The sequence below is a fragment of the Panthera tigris genome, chromosome A3 (assembly GCF_018350195.1).
Source record: "Panthera tigris isolate Pti1 chromosome A3, P.tigris_Pti1_mat1.1, whole genome shotgun sequence".
In the NCBI taxonomy this organism is placed as follows: domain Eukaryota; kingdom Metazoa; phylum Chordata; class Mammalia; order Carnivora; family Felidae; genus Panthera; species Panthera tigris.
The window spans coordinates 18047032-18063232 of NC_056662.1; the positions used below are offsets into that span (position 1 = coordinate 18047032).

At 50.0% G+C, this 16201-nt stretch overlaps 1 protein-coding gene across 3 annotated transcripts in view; it reads left to right on the top strand.

Annotated features, from left to right (window-relative positions):
* Positions 1 to 16201, top strand: part of PTPRT (protein tyrosine phosphatase receptor type T) — a 796626-nt gene that overhangs the window by 739716 nt on the left and 40709 nt on the right. For 2 of the 3 annotated variants that reach the window (XM_042980383.1, XM_042980384.1), the window contains exons 19-22: positions 4040 to 4076; positions 5372 to 5469; positions 8763 to 8879; positions 13706 to 13860. In XM_042980383.1, coding sequence (XP_042836317.1) covers positions 4040 to 4076; positions 5372 to 5469; positions 8763 to 8879; positions 13706 to 13860 — 407 coding nt within the window. Of the gene's footprint in view, positions 1 to 4039; positions 4077 to 5371; positions 5470 to 8762; positions 8880 to 13621; positions 13861 to 16201 lie in introns of all 3 variants that reach the window. The other variant, XM_042980385.1, reaches the window with a different exon arrangement.

Here is a 16201-nt window from a genome sequence, read left to right on the forward strand (position 1 = left end):
GGCCTGATGCGGGCGGACCTAGAACATACACCCAACCTCCCCACGGTCTCTGAGTCCCTGCTTCTGCCCCCCATTTGCTGAACACAACTGGAAGCTGGAGGCCACAGAAGCCCATGATGTGGTCCATATGGGTCAGCATCCCATGGCACACGGCAGAGCGTGGAAGGGAAAAGTAGAAACATGGAGGGACAGAGAAGACACCAAGCACAAGCCCCTCCTAGCATGCTGTCACCAATATAGGGTGGAGTGAGGGGTGGGGAAGCTCATTAATTGTGAACCTACTATGTACTGCAGCAAACTTAAACTGCCTTAGTCTCTTTGGAGATTCCCAGCCAGACACACCCTAGACAGCTCTCTAGGTCCTCACCCTTTTGCCCTGGTCTCCAGCCCAGTTGAAATCACCCTGGCTCTCAGAAGAGCTAACTGCCCATGCTAGAATCATTTATCCACAATTGGATCTTGACGATCCATTAAAACAACTCCATTTGGATAATGAGCTAGATGGGGCCAGCCCTGTCGGTGCCTCCAGAGGCCATGGTTCTGCTACCATCGGAACCATCCCGCCGGCGGGTTTGTTTGCACACCCGAGAATGTATTGGCCACTTGAATCTGTTATAAATTACCAGCCTGGAAATAAATATCGTATCTGGGTCCCCAGTAAGTAACAGATGCATGAGTCCAGAGTGAGATAAATGTGTTTTGGATGCAAGCCTCTTTCCCGTTGCTCACAGACGGATGGAGGCAGCCGGGGCCGGTCAGCAGTGGGTCTCTGCTGTGTAGGTGGGACTTCGGTGAACTCAGAGTTCATTTAAGGTTAGGAAGTTTCCTGTCCCAGTTCCTGGCAAATCTCCAGCAAAGACCCCAGTTAAGCAATACGGTTCCTTTTATCTCCATTGTTGAGGAGTCTCGTGGTTAGAATGTTTTCTCTTTGGGGACTGTCTAGGGTCTTAGAGACCAGAGGGCCTTTTACTCACCTGCAGTGTGCGTGAATTCGATACATGTGTATCAAGGCTGGTGGCCCAGGCAGACTTCTCTGTGCTGGGGACACAGCCATGAGCAAGCTGGATACAGCCCTGCCCTGCTGGCCCTCCCATTCCACTGGGGAAACAGTGAGCATGTACATAAACAAAGAACACTGTGCCATTTGGTGACAAGTGCAAAGGAAAGTAAACCACAGAAACTTGAAAGAGGCTGGCAGGGTGGTCAGGGGAGGCTCTCTGTAGAAGTGACTGGTAACAGAGCAGTAGCCCGGATGGAGGGAGAGAGCAAACCGCTGAGTTAACGGGGGACACATGTAGCAGGCACAGGGAATGGCCAGTGCAAAGGCCTCTAGATGGAAACACGACTGCTGTTTCCGAAGAAGAGAAAGACAGCCAGTAAGCCAGGGGAAGAGCAGTCGGAACAGGAAAGCTCCTGGAGGGATGGAGTGGAGATACCATTAAGGTGCCCCAACCTCACCCCAGTGACCTATTCATGCACGTATGCCACCAGCCAGCCTTTGCTGAAAACGGCACCCAGCTGAGTGTCACGTGCTGTGGCCCAGGAGGAGAAAAATACAAAGATCGTATTGCAGCTCACGCTGTGAGTATGCTCATTGGGCATCTGCAGAAGCCTGTGGGACTGCTCAGGAGGAGGGAGGTCTCATCTGAGGGGTAGCGCGGGGAGGCTGGGACTTAGGGAACACGAGAGGGGGTGCAGAGGGACAGCTGGCAGTGAGGCTGGAAATGGATAGGCAGTCCTGAGCTGAGGCGTTTGGACATTACTGTGCAGGCAGTGGGGGGCCACGGTAGGCTGTTTGGTGGGGGAAATAACATAATCAGATGTGCACTGGAGACTTTGTTCTGGCAGGAAGCAGATGAGCTATGGGACCAGACTGGACACAGGGAGGCCAACAAGAGGCCGGAGCTATGGCCCAGGTCAGGGAGGACGAGGGCTGTAACTAGGAGGGATGATGGCAGGGTGTGGGGGAGTGGGCATGAGAAACCGCATCCTCCCACACTCTAGGGGACTGTTTTGTGTTCCCAGACCTACTCAAGAAAATTCCTAGAGCCTAGGAAACCTTGTCCATCTTGACTTGAAGGAAGAGTTACCTCCTAGTATCTCTCACCTCCCTTCCTACTTCCCATGTGTCAGAGAAGAGCTCTGTTTTACATTAACGGGCAGAGCAATGAGGAGGGAAGGACTGCTGATCTCACCATCTCCCAAGTGGCCAACACAGACTCTTAGTCGTGGTAGGCACCCAATAAATGTTTGCCAGATAACCAATAAAATAATATAAAGTCCTATACGTTAAATCTTAGGATAGTGCCTGGGACATAGTAACTGTCATATAACCCTAACAGCAATCCTATGATGTAGATAAAAGTACCTGCATTTAACAGCAAAAAATCAATTGAGGCACAGGGAGGTTAAGTACTTGCCCCAGACCACCACACAGCTCTTAAGGGTCAGGGCCGGGATTCAAAACCAGGCAACGGGGTCCAGAGTGTGCGCACATAACTTCTTCCTACCTTAATGTATTTAGCAGACCTCTCAGCAACTTGTTCGTTGGACACTTGCTCCGAGTCTCACACTGTACTAGGCTCTATGGAAAATATTTTTAAAACTTAGGAGGCAGTGTTTGTCCTCAAGAAGCTGACAACTCACTAAGAAGACAGGACTGCTCAAACAGAGCTTAGGTGGGGCCACTGATTCCTAGTCACTGTGGTTAACCCAATAGTAGCTCAGGCCATGACAGTGCCCTGGGTTGGTGCTGACAGTGAACTCCGGCATTTCTAGAGTATGCCCAGCAGTTAAAAGGTACCTACTGAATATTTATGGAGCAGGTGGAAGATTGAGGTGGAGGAATATATAAGGGACCCAAAAACTAGTCTTCAAATCAGAAAGTGGATCCAGAACTTCAGAGATAGCACATCTGTTTCACCATAAACCATACAGGTGGCAATTCTGGCTCATTTCCTGAGAAAGAGGAGGCAGCCCATCCACCCTGGCAGGGAAGAAAGACTGATCACCAACATTTAAGAGAAACTAGATATTCATCAAACTTTAGGGCTTGTTTTCTTTTGAGATAGTTAATCATAAAGGAAAGGGGATTTCAGGACTGTCAATAATAATGTCTCCACCAGCAGGCTCCATAATTGGCATCTGTATTTTGAAATTTTATCCATCCATCCATCCACTCATTCACTCATGTGTTCATTCACTAAATACTAATTACATTCAGTGTTATGGACTAAATGCAAATCTTTGTCCCCAAACTTAAACTCTACCCAGTAGGATATAATTCCTCTCTGGCACTAGAAAGGGGATCCTCCAGTATGGCCATATCCGGGCCAAAGAGAAGGTTATCTTCAACCTCTTACCCAGTGATTAGGGTTATGGGGCACAGAGTAACCCCACACCAGAGTGTGCATGGCAAGGCCTATTGGGACACTCTGAGATGGACAAGAATATCAGGAACTAGACTCTGAAACAGAAAGTGGCTTTATCAGCCTCTGGGTCACACCTGCACGGGGCCCTCCCTGGTGAATGGGACTTCCAATCCCAAGCCCAGCCATGTGGCACAGAGACAGTCACATTGTGGCATTCTTACCAATTTTTTTTTCTAATTGTTACTAATTCAAGAGGCCAACAACTCAATGGCTTTCTTCTGGTGGGTGGCCTACAGAGACTCACGCAGTGTTCTGCACACAGTTATGGCTCAGGAAAGACTTTTTGGTGGTTTATGTCCCCCCAGAAACCCCGAAATTCCTTCTCCACCTCTTTCTGGGTGCATGGGCATAAGTAATGTCCACCCAGTTCTTGCTTCCAGGGCAAGCCTATATGGGCCCCTCACAAGTAACTATTATAAATTGAGTGATTTAATAAGCTCTTTACATGCGTTACCTGATTTAATCTTTGCCACTTCTCTGGGAAACGTCTAACGCTATTCCTACTTTGCCTATGAGGAAACCATGTCTTGGAAAGGAGAACTATTACTATTAGGGTGTTTGCAAGCTTTGACTGCAGGCCCTCACTGTGCTTCTGTCCTGTTGTCCAGGGATACCATCGACCTCGGCACTACATTGCAACTCAGGGTAAGTACTCTCCTCTTCCTTGAAAGGGTCCTCGCCCTTCACTGTAAGAGAGGGATGGGCGTCTGCCAGCAAAGAAGCTGCAGAGGAGTAGGGCTGGAGAGCCTCCAGGGGTCCCTGGGAGCGTCCATTTGTGTTTTTTGTGAAGGAAAGAGGTGCCAAGTTCAGCTCTAGGGGAGGGACATGAGCAAGAGATGAAGGAGATGTCACTAGGCAGCGGTCAGGCAGGGCAGACCAGAAGCGTCGGCTTCAAGATCCACCATCTGGAACTGGAGTTGATGCTGCCTTATCCCTTTGATGAGTATATGCCTAGAAGACGGAAGTAGAAAACAACGTGGCTGTACATCATCAGAGGCTTAAAAATGATCCTATCTCCCCAACGGTTGGGGGAGGAAATCCTGTAGATAATTACATATACAGACAGGGATATATATAAAGATACTCTTCACAGCATTATCTTCAATAGCAAAAAAGTGAAAAGTCTTAAATGCCCAACCATTGGTAGATGAGTTAAATAAAGTGTGATACTTCAATATTCTAGAAAATTATGCAGTGAATGCATTTCATGCTTGGTCAGAATTTTTAAGAGCATGCAAAAATGCATATAATGATGCTTATTACAGCAAATACATACATAGAAATATGGGTACATACACAGAAAAGTGTATACATATACAGAAAAATGCTATTCGGATTTTGATACAAAACACACGTGTTACTTTAGTAATTGTGAAAGCGATGAAGGCCCAGGACATTGAAAGAGAAATTTCCAAGGAAATTGCTTTGGACTCTCAGATGCTATCTCTCTTGCCTTATCTGTTTCTTTCCGTCCCTGCTGTTTGGGCTGCAGACGAATGCTCCCTGTGTTTGTCAAGCTCACAATCGGGCCTCTTCTGTTTGCGCCGTGAGCGTCTGGCTCCCAGCAGCTCTCTGTCTCTCCTCCCTTCCCTGCAACCCCAATTTCCTCCCTGTCTCTCACTGAGCTTCTAGAGCCCAATTCTGAGTGAGAAAATCATCGCCAGGGAAGGGCAATGGGTGCAGGATGCATGGGGGCTGTGGGAGAGCAGAGGGAAGAGAAGAAGCTGTCGACGTGTCCAGCGGATGCTATAGTCCATGCTCTGCTTGGTTGGAAAGCTGCTTTTCTTTCCCATACTCTGGCCCTGGTCTCGATGACTTGGGTGTCCCAGCAAGGATCATCTGGCCTTGCTCTTGCTTACCTCTGCCGAGCCTTGACTGACCACGCAGGAGGGACGGCCTCTTGGCTGCTTCCTTGACCCTGTCACCTTCTCTGTCGGCAGGTCCAATGCAGGAGACCGTCAAGGACTTTTGGAGAATGATCTGGCAGGAGAACTCGGCCAGCATCGTCATGGTCACAAACCTCGTGGAAGTGGGCCGGGTAAGCCCCTCCCGCAGCCACCTGGACAGAGGATGCTAGTGCTGCCCTCCAAACATTCCTCTGCTCTGGGCCTTGTGCCAAGTGCCCCCATTCAACAGTGTTCAACAGTTCGCCCCACAACAACCTGCATGGGAGACATCCTCACTCCTGCTTCCCATTCGAGGACTGGCCTTTCCCTTCAAATCATCCCTCTCTCCACCCTCACCCCGTTGATGATGTCATCTCATGCACTTTGAGGAAACTAAAGCCATCAGACGTGAACTCTCATCTTCACACCGCAAAGCCACAATCCTACCCGCATCTACAACCACCTTCTCATTCTTCCCCCTCTCTCATCAGGGGGAACCCATAAAAAATGGCCATTTTTGTTGACCCCAAATGGTAGAATATCTGCTGTGTCTAATGGTTCCGCCTCATACGACGGAGGAAGTGACTCTTGCCCTTTCAAAGGCAATCCCAGTGCCTTAAATCACAGATTCTATTCAATATTTTTTTTCATTTCTCTGCTCACTTGAAAAGTAGCTCTTTTTCTCATTGCTAGATCATTCCCCTGAATGTAAAACATCCTGAGTACCTTCCCCCTGAAAAATATAAAGCAGGCAAACAAAAAGGATTCTCTTGTCCGTACTTTTCTGCCAGACTCTAAAGACACACACAGACTCTGCTTCTCCACTCCCGTTCTCTTCTCCCCCATCCAGTGTAACTCCTCCCTCCATCCCACCCATAGTGACACCGTCAATATCACCAGCATCCTTCATGTGGACGAATAGCCACTTTCTTCTCATCGACCTCAGCCTCTCAGAGCATTCGACCCTTTGCTCCCTTACCTCTAAACCTGGATATTCCTCAGGGTTCAGGCCTCGGTCTCCCACTCTGCTCTATCTTGACTCTCTCCTATGTCATCCTTAGCTACTCCTAGGGATTGGAAATGGGACTGTTATTCCCCAGCTTGCTTTTGCCAACTTGGTAAACTGTGGCATGTGGGTGGGCGGGCTGCTGGGTTTAAAGGCGAGGTGCACAGACCCTAGAATGAAGAGGGCCTCTCCACTTACCATATGAAATAACTGAAGAGTGGGCAGGTAAGTTTTTGTTTCGACAAGAACCAGATAACCCATTAAAATAGAGAGTCCTGGCCTCCAAGATAACGGGAAAGAGAGAATCTGGGCTGTTGTCATAATCCAGGCTATGGACATCTCGTGGCCTCATTGGACTCTAGGGCCAGGAGGGACTTTATCCTGGAGCCCTCTCTTACCTAGTCCTTTCCCCAATTTTACAGATGAGGAAACAGGCCCAAAGGGGTGGAGCGACTACCCTGGAGTCCCCTAGCCAGAGCCCTGCCAGGACCACTGACTCTTGACTCTCATGCTAGTATCGCAGCCCCTCCACTCCTGACTGCTCCCCAGGGACCCAGGCCTGGGGGAGGAACTGCTGTGGACCAAAAAACAAAAAAACCCAAAAAACTAGGATTTAAGAATTCAGAGGTAAACTCCAGCCTGTTCTATAACATATCCCATATTGGAGACAGACTCCCTTGATGGACAGATCATGAGTCTAATTTGGATTTGGGGAGGGAACAGGGGAGTACTCTCTTGACAGAACTCCTAAGAGCCAAGCACCGTGCCAGATGCTTACTGTGTATTACTTCATTTGGAGTCCCAACAACTGCCCCAGGTGGTGTTTCTGGTAATTATTCAGATGGCCTAGCTTTGCATCCTGGCTCCATCCATTACTGACATTGGACACTTTTTTAGCCTCTCAGTGCTTCTGATTCCTCATCTGTAAAATGGGGTAATAATAATATCTGTATGAGGTTGTAATGATAAGCTATTAAAATAACACATGGAAGGAATTCATAGAACACTTAGTAAGCAGTGAGAAACAGTAAGTTGTCAATAAGTGTTAGCTATCATTTTTTTAAGTTTATTTATTTATTTGGAGAGAGAAAGCACGAGTTGGGGAGGGGCAGAGAGAGAGAGAATCCCCAGCAGGCTGTGCGCTGACAGGGCAGAGCCTGACTCGGGACTCCAGCTCACGAACCGTGAGATCATGGCCTGAGCCGAAACCGAGAGTCGGACGCTTAACTCTCAGAGCCACCCTGGCGCCCCTAGCTGTCATTATTAATAAGAAGTTGAGCCTCAGAGATTTCGGCACTTTCTGGAAGCTACACAGCTACTGACCGTTAGCACCAAGCAATGCATCCATTTGCCTCCAAAGCCTGTTGCACTGTACCAGCATTTCCCTAAGTGGGTTCCACGGGATGCTAGCCTGCAGGATGTCTAGTGAGAAGAGGGTTCCATGGTTAAATACGTTTGGGAAATGCTGTGCACTCTTTGCCCCTCTCGGAGAGTCGAAAATACAGTAGCGTTAGCACATTCGATGAGCTGAGGAGTCTGGTAGCAGAGCGGCCTGTTTAACTTTGTTTAATCCAGCATTTCCCAAACTCATTTGACCACAAAACCTTTTTTTTGTTTGTTTTTTTGTTTCTTGTGTTTTACCTAACACCTATTAGCGCCCAGCGGAACACACTGTGGGAAATGCCACTGTAGGCCGCGCGGCGTCCCCCGGAATGGTAATGCTTTTGTTCTTTTTAGGGGAAAGCAATGATGATCTCTTCTTCCTCCCGCGGAGTGTGACGCAGAGTCAGGATGTGGGACTGGCTTGTCTGTAGCACCTGCACCCACCGCCCGGGCACAGAGCAGTCACAGAGTCTTCCCTCTGAGCCCAGCACCTTCCATACTTTTCCCAAATGAGAGCCTTTCTCCTTCCAGCCCCCAATTTCCACCTCTTAATAGTAATGTCCCTCTCCCGACCACTTCTGCTTCCACTCCCTTGCTGTTTCCCACCTTTTATTCTCATCTCTGCTCTGCTGACACTGCCCAGCTGCCCCATCCTGACCTCGCACAGAGAGGGCTCAGCCAGAGCTAGGAAACTGGCCCAGTGACCCCAGAAGAGTCACCAGACCTCCATACTCGAGCGTTATTCTCATCTGTAAACGGGGTAACGCCACCTGCCTACCTCACCTTGGTCTATTCGATCACTTAGGGTGATGATGGACTTGGAGATTTTAAGGAGCTCTGCAAAAGAAGGTACCACCATTATCCCTAACGGCTCCAGTTCCTTGGGGAGAGAGCGTGGCCCTGTGCGGTTTGCCAGTCCCTGGCCAGCTGAGAACCCCTTCGACCGAAATTCCACCCAAATCGCCCTTGGGTTTATCTGAACAGGAAGGCCAGACGAGGCGGCTGCTCGTAGTCAGCCACCCACTCATTCGTCCTTGTCTCTGTCTTTTCTCACAGGTGAAGTGTGTGCGATACTGGCCGGACGACACGGAGGTCTACGGAGACATTAAAGTCACCCTGATTGAAACAGAACCCCTGGCAGAATACGTCATACGTACCTTCACAGTCCAGAAGGTAAGCTTGTTTGTTCATTCTGGGCATGCACTGAGCGAGGGCCTGCTCTGTGCCCATCCTGTGTTTGGCACCAGAGATGAATCAGCAATCAGGTTGGATGTGAATCCCATTCCAGAAGATGCCCCCCTCTAGCAGGAGAGACAAACAGAATTCAACAGACAAATAAATTCAGTAATGCCATATGGTGATTAAAGCCATGAGGAAAAAAAAAAACATGCCATGAGTGGAGACAGGAAGATTATGTGGTCAGAGAGGGCTTCCTGGAGGAGGAGGTATTGAGGCAGATAATGAAGGATGAGAAGGAGCCAGCTGAGGGAAGAACAGGAGGAATACTCTGCCAGGCAGAGAGAAGGAAACATGCAGAGTTGAGGGGAAAGAAGATTTCAACATGTTCTAGGCCTGTGGTTCTCAACTGGTGGTGATTTTGTCCCACAGGGGACGTTTGACCATGTCTAGGGACATTTTTAGTTATCAAACCTGAGGAAGGAGGGGTGCTCCTGGCGTCTATGGGTGGAGGCCAAGGACGCTAACATCCTGCAATGCATAGGACACCCCAGCCCCCAACCACAAATGTCAGTGATGTCAGGGTTGAGAGATGCTGGTCTAGGTATTGAAACGAGGCTAGGGTGCAAGTAAGCAAGAATGAGATTTCATTAAAAAAAATGAGAAAAGCTTAAAATGAAAAAAAAAAGAATGAGATTCCAAATAATTATTAGATTAGTAATTTAATTGGTCTCATAATGCTAGCTAACATTTATTGAGCAATTATTAAAGCAGGTGCTTTTCTCGGTGCTTTGCATACATGAACTCATTTAATCCTCCCAACAACCTCTTCATGGAGGTACTGTTATTACCCCCATTTTAGAGGTGACAAAAATTAGGCACAGCGCACGTACATCAGCTGTCCAGAGTTGCCCGGCCGTAAGCAGGCCGAACCACGTTCCCACCTCAGCCCTTGACTGAGGCTCGCTGTGCCTCCACTACTCCAACACGCCATTTTCTTTTTTTTTTTTTTTTTAATGTTTATTTATTTTTGAGACAGAGAGAGACAGAGAATGAGCAGGGGAGGGGCAGAGAGAAAGGGAGACACAGAATCCGAAACAGGCTCCAGGCTCCGAGCCGTCAGCACAGAGCCCGACGCGGGGCTCGAACTCACGAACTGTGAGATCATGACCTGAGCCGAAGCCGGACGCTTAACCGACTGAGCCACCCAGGCACCCCCAACACGCCATTTTCTGAAAGTACCTGCACTACTGGACCAGGTGGCCCCAGACCCGAGGATGCAGAAGCATTGGGCATTCACTGCTGTGAAAGCTATGCTGTTGAGGTTTGTGCAAGTACTTTTGAGGACTGAAGCAGGCACATGCACGGTATGGTGCCTGCACGCGTGGTTGAGTACAGGACACGCTCCTCCTGGCCGTTCCCTCTCCAAGCCCCGTGCTCCTGAAGGCCTACATCTGCAGGCTCAGGTGAAGAGCCAGGAGAGAAGGGCCCTTCTTCTTGACGAGGAGGAAGACAACAGGTGCATTGATGTGGCCTTAGGTCAGGTTCCTTAAAAGCAGAGCCTGAGACAAGGATTCAGATGCATATAGTGCACCCTGGGACCACTCTCAAGAGAAACTTGTAATAGAGGGCAGGAAGCGGGAGAGGGAAAGAGAAGGACCTGGGCAAGAGAGTCTTCCGCAAAGTCTAGCCCAGGCCTGCTCCAGGGGGCTTCCAGAGCATGACCTGCACCAGAGAGTTTGCCCCCTTGCCTCAGTCTGCCCTCTGACTGTAGACCAGCCACTGAGAGGTCACCTCCAGCACAAGTTGGCTCTTGTTGGCTGAGGGTACCGCTCCAGAAAAGGGGAGTCACTCGCAGTCAGCACTCCTGCAGTGGGGAGTCCTGGGGACACAAGCCACAAAAAAGGTCCTTGGATGGGGTTCCCATCTCATCTGGCACATAAGCAGTTAGTGTGGAGAGTGAGATGAGCAGTGGGGACATAGTGGCCCATCCTGGGTCCCACACCTGAGCAGGGAGGCTTTGGAGAACCATATACAGGTGCTCAGCAAACTGCCTGGGTCATTAGCTCACAATTGGTTCTTGAGCCGAGCCCAGGAGCCAGAAATAATAAACAGGAAGCAGCATCTGCCCTTGAAGAGAGCACAGTCCCAACGGGGAGAGAGGGCCCCTGATACATAACCGCAGTGGAGGTAGTGAGGTCTGGAACAAGGGCTTCCCCGGGCTGAGGTGACTCTGAGCATGAAATGAAAAACTGAGTATTCCTGAAGCTGTTTTCTCCTACTTGAGCTCGTCCATCAGGGCCCTCATCTGGGCCTGTGTTCACTCCCACCTGGACTCCTACCCCAGCCTCCTGGGGCCTCTCTGCTTCTAGTCTCACCCCATCTTAGTCTGGGTTTCTGGGAGCTGAGCCTGAGGCAGAGCTTTGGGTGCCCTTGTTCTGAGGAGAAGAGAAGAGAAGGAGGAGGCGGGATGGGGCAGGGGAAGGAGCCAAGCAAGGGAATGCTTTCAGCCTGAGACCAGCATCAGCCAGATCCCATGGGAGCTCTAGAGACAGTTAATCTGTCTCAAGGCAAAGGGATCTTCTGTTCCTCCATTAGGGTAACCCAATGTCCTGGTGTGCCCAGGGCCATCCTGGCTTTAGCACCAAAAGTCCCATGTCCCGGGAAACCACTCAGTCCTGGGCAGTCTCAGCAAGTCAGCTGCCCACTCTGCTGTCCTCCAGCCACTGAAGGCCAGCTGCCCACCCCCAGGGGAAGTGGCTCCTGGTTGGCTGAGCAATTCTCTGAAGGAGGAAGTGGCTGTGGGCATCAGCCAAGACTCAGAGGAGCTGGGGATGGGGTTTCTGGCCCAGGAAAGGGGACCTGAAGGGCACTGTCAGCGCCCTCTGCACTGCCCCCCAACACACCCGCTCAGATCCCTGCTTCACATAGCAGCCTGCATAGTCCTCCTAAAAATGCAAGTCTGATGACACGCTTCCCCTTCTGTGCACCCATCCCTGCAGCCTCCCCAGAGCTCCCCAGTAAAGACTCAGTGTGGGATACAAGGCCTCCCGGGATCCAGCACGTGCCCCGTCTTCTACTTTCCTCTGGGGGTGCCCCGTTTGTGATTCTGTGCACGAGCTGTGCTAAGTAAGCACTGTCCCCACATGGATGCCCCGCTGCCGGTCTCCCACGGAATCCTGCCATCTGTTCCACTGGGCAGTACTCGGACATCGGTGTCTTACAGTGATTAGGCGTGCAGATGTGGAGTCCATCGGCCAGGGTCCAGACTGGGTTACAACTTACTAGTTGTGTGACCTAGTTATGTTACATAACCTTGCTTAGCCTCAATTTCCTCATCCACAAAACAGAGATAACAACATAAGGACTGGTCTGAGAATTAAATGAGTTAATACATTGAAATGTTCAGAAGAGTAACAGGCATGGAGTCTGTGTTTAATAAGTATTAGCTATAGGGGCCCCTGGGTGGCTCAGTCGGTTGAGCATCCAACTTCAGCTCAGGTCATGATCTTGTGGTTCATGAGTTCGATCTCCACGTCAGGCTTTGTGCTGATAGCATGGAGCCTGCTTTGGATTCTCTGCCTCTCTCTATGCCTCGTTCCCACTCACACACATACGCTTGCTTGCTCTCGCTCTCTCTCAAAAATAAACAGTGAAAAAAATTTTAAATCTTTAAAAAAAACTTCTTTAAAAATGATAAAATAATAAAAATAAAATAAAATAATAAATTAAAAAATAAATAATTAAAAAATAATAAATGTTAGCTATTATTGTGTCTCAAGACTCAGGCCATGCATCACCTCCTTTAGGAAGCCCTCTCTGATTTCTCCTTCCCCAGATGGGGTTACCTGACACTCCTTTAAATACTTCAGTAGAATTTTCCACTTAGGGGTCTGCCTCCCCAGCTAGACCATGAGCTGTTCTAGGGACGGGGGCCATAGCTTTTATTTCTGCCTTCGCAGTGCCTAACATGAGGCACAGATAACCTCAGTGAATATTCTTTAACTGAAGGAATGAACACTCTTCCTATTCAGTGTTCCCTGCACACCTGCGGGAGATTGCAAGGTAAGAAAGAGTGGGCAAGGACACTGCCTAAGCTCAGGCTCCAGGTGACACCTGACCAGAGACTGGTCAGAGCAGTGCCCTTAGCCCGGAGGGTGTCTCAGTCCTTAGTAAGGAGCGGTGTCCTTAGTAAGGAGCGGTGAGAGGGGAAGTGGAAGAAACTGGAGGCCCAGGCCCCCGTCCGTCAGAGGAGCTCTAGCTTTTATTTGTTTCCTATCTTACCATTCTAAATAAGAATCTCATAACTAAAGAAGTCTGGCACATTTTTTTAAACTTAAAAGCCATGGAGACAATGATAGGGCTGGAGAACTGAGGGACACAGACCCCAGTCACAGAAAAAGCCATATAGTGTACTGGCAAGGACTTGAACTTGTTGTTTAAGGCCAACCTTTCTCTGAGTCTGTTCTGCTGAATAGAAGTCCCATGACACTTTGTCAAAAGAGGGTCCCTTGGACAAACGCTGTGGGAGGCTGTAACACTCCCTTGGGGATGCAGAGTGTACATGAGCCCACGAAAGTCTCTGAGAAGTCCTGCAGCAAAGCCACCACCTCTAGGTTACCTACTTCCGTGGCCCCCAGGCGCAACAGATGACAGAAGTCACTCTGTGTGGCAACCCCTGCTCACGCTGGTAGGGTCCTGTCCTCCCTGATGGCAGGGAGGCTGGTTCCTCGGTGCAGCCACCGTGTTCCCCGCGGGTGCTTGGGGCAGGGGGGGCATGTGGGTGCAGCAGCTGGAGGAACAGAGGCGCGTTCTCTCCTCAGAAAGGCTACCACGAGATCCGGGAACTCCGCCTCTTCCACTTCACCAGCTGGCCTGACCACGGCGTCCCCTGCTATGCCACCGGCCTCCTGGGCTTTGTGCGCCAAGTGAAGTTCCTCAACCCCCCCGAGGCGGGGCCCATAGTGGTCCACTGCAGGTAAGTGAAGTCCTCCAGCTCTAAACAAGGCTGCTTCTGCTTCTGCAGCCTTGCTCTCGGGGAGAGAGACACTGTTTTTCCAGTGGCCTTTATTCTTCGCCTTCCAGACTGCCCTGCCCTGTGTCCCCAAGCCCAGCCCCAGCCCCAAGGGCTGATGACAACGACAATATTGATAACAAAGTAATAGTAGCAGTACCAGTTGGTATCATTACTGTTGCCCTGAAATAGTAAAGCCACCTGGGGACGTGGCCTTGCACCGACAGCCTCTACCCCATGTGCACTTTGCACAACTTCTCACGCGGCCTGGAGGGGTGGGCGTTATCGTCCATCCCATTTTACAGATGAGAAATACCGAGGTACTGAGAAGGTGGACACTTTGCTCGGGGCCCACAGGGGTGAAACGGCAGAGCCGGGAGTTCACAGCCATGGCCGCAGATGCTCGCCCTCAGCTCCTTGCCGTGGCGGCAGGGCGCCTCAGTGGAAGCCCGCTTCTCTTCAGTTCTTGTATTTTAAAACTCAATTGCTGGCCTGCAGGGTCCTTAATAGATAGTAAATGGACAGCGCCAGGCTTCACCTTATTATGGAGAAGAGATATTTTCAGCTCTGACCTAGAAAGTCCCCTGGGAATGACTGGCACATCTTCCAATCCTCCTAAATGGAGATGAAGTGTCATGTCAAGGGCGTTAAGAATTGGACCAGACCTGAAGGCCAGCTGGCCTGCACACTCCTTCCTCCCAGTGCCTCTGTTTTCCAATGTGACCCTGGGCCCAGCCCCACTTTTCAGACACTGCGTGTTCTTAGCTGCATGTTAAGTTATCTTACCCTTGCCCTGGTGGTGTCCACCTCAGTCAAGGTGCTGAGTCAAGCCAAGGAGGGTCTCCACAAACTGCAAGCATCAGGGAGCCAGCCCCTTCTCACTCAGCATCCATTTACCCTCCCCCACCACAAGCAGGTGTGAATTAGACAGCCCATTTCACAGATGAGGTCGCTGAGGGTTAGGAGAGAATACTCATCATCACCTCTGGGCTCTCCAAGCATTTTACATACATGGTCTGCTTTATACCACATGACAGTTCAAGGACAGGAGAATGTTCGCTCCCCGCCCAGTCCTGTGCCCCAGAGAGCAGCCAGAGCAGGGATAGGGAGGAAGGGAAACAATGGCAAACATTCATCAGGCTCTCCTTACATGATGGCTCTATGTCTTACCCCCATAATAAGTCAGCCTTATGCGCCAGGCACAGTGGTCCCCACTCCTGGGTCTATTCTGAAGATTAAATGTGTTGGGTAACATAATGAGGTGCCTAAGAGTAGTCCTGCCATGTAATAAGCACATATAAAATACCACCATTCTCTGCTTCTAATATCGGCCCCACTCCCAATCCCAGCACCTAGTGCATACAAGGTGCTCCATAAATATTTGTTGAATGTAAGTAGCAAGCAACCATTTACTGGGAAATTGCTAGGTACCCAGGCATAGGGCTAAGCAGTTTCCGTGCATTGTGCTTTTTCAGCATAATGTCATGCAACTCACACGTACTGTGCTATTAATTAATGCTACATGGTGGGCTTATTTATTATTATCAGCCTCGTGTTATGGTTGAGGTTATGGAAGCCCAGAGAGGTTAAGTCATTTACCCAACGTCACATGGCTCGTAAGTAGTTGAGCCAGGATTTGATTCCAGGGGTCTGGCCCCAAACATCATGAGCTCAGTTGCTATGTGAGGCAGAAATAAATACAGCTCAGGTGCTCAGGAGAACACTGCAAGGAGGCACGTTGTACATGTGAGGCTCGCGGGCACCAGGCAGCTTGCTCACTGGTGGGGGATCCAAGGTGGATCCTGGTTGTGTCCCCTAAAGCAGGCTGAGGAGGAGATGTCAGGAAAACACGGATGAGTGCCTCTTCGTGCTGCCTCCTAGCCCCTGGTGGCCAGCCCACCGAGACCCTTCCGAGGGATCTGGACCAGAGGTGTAAGGGTACAAATACAAGTCAAACTTAACTCAGTTTAAACCATGCAATTTTACTAAGAACAAAGAGTGCTTCCCAGGGGTTTGTTTTCCAGATCATTGTGGGTGGCAGTCCCCTCGGGCCTGTCCTGCCTGGACTTACGGTCAGCCAGCATTGCTCTCCTTCCTGCCACAGCCCTGGTTTCCCCAGGGGAAGCAAGATGTGAAAACGCAGCCAACATGGGCCTCCTTGGTGGTCTGGCCTTCACTCCCTAAACTGCATGCATTCAAGGTCAATGTTCTGTTTGTCTCTGATTTAGTGCCCTGACCAGAACCAGTGCTGGTCTGGGACCCATGCCGTGGTCCATGGGGTCGTGCTGAGTTCTTCTGCTATTTT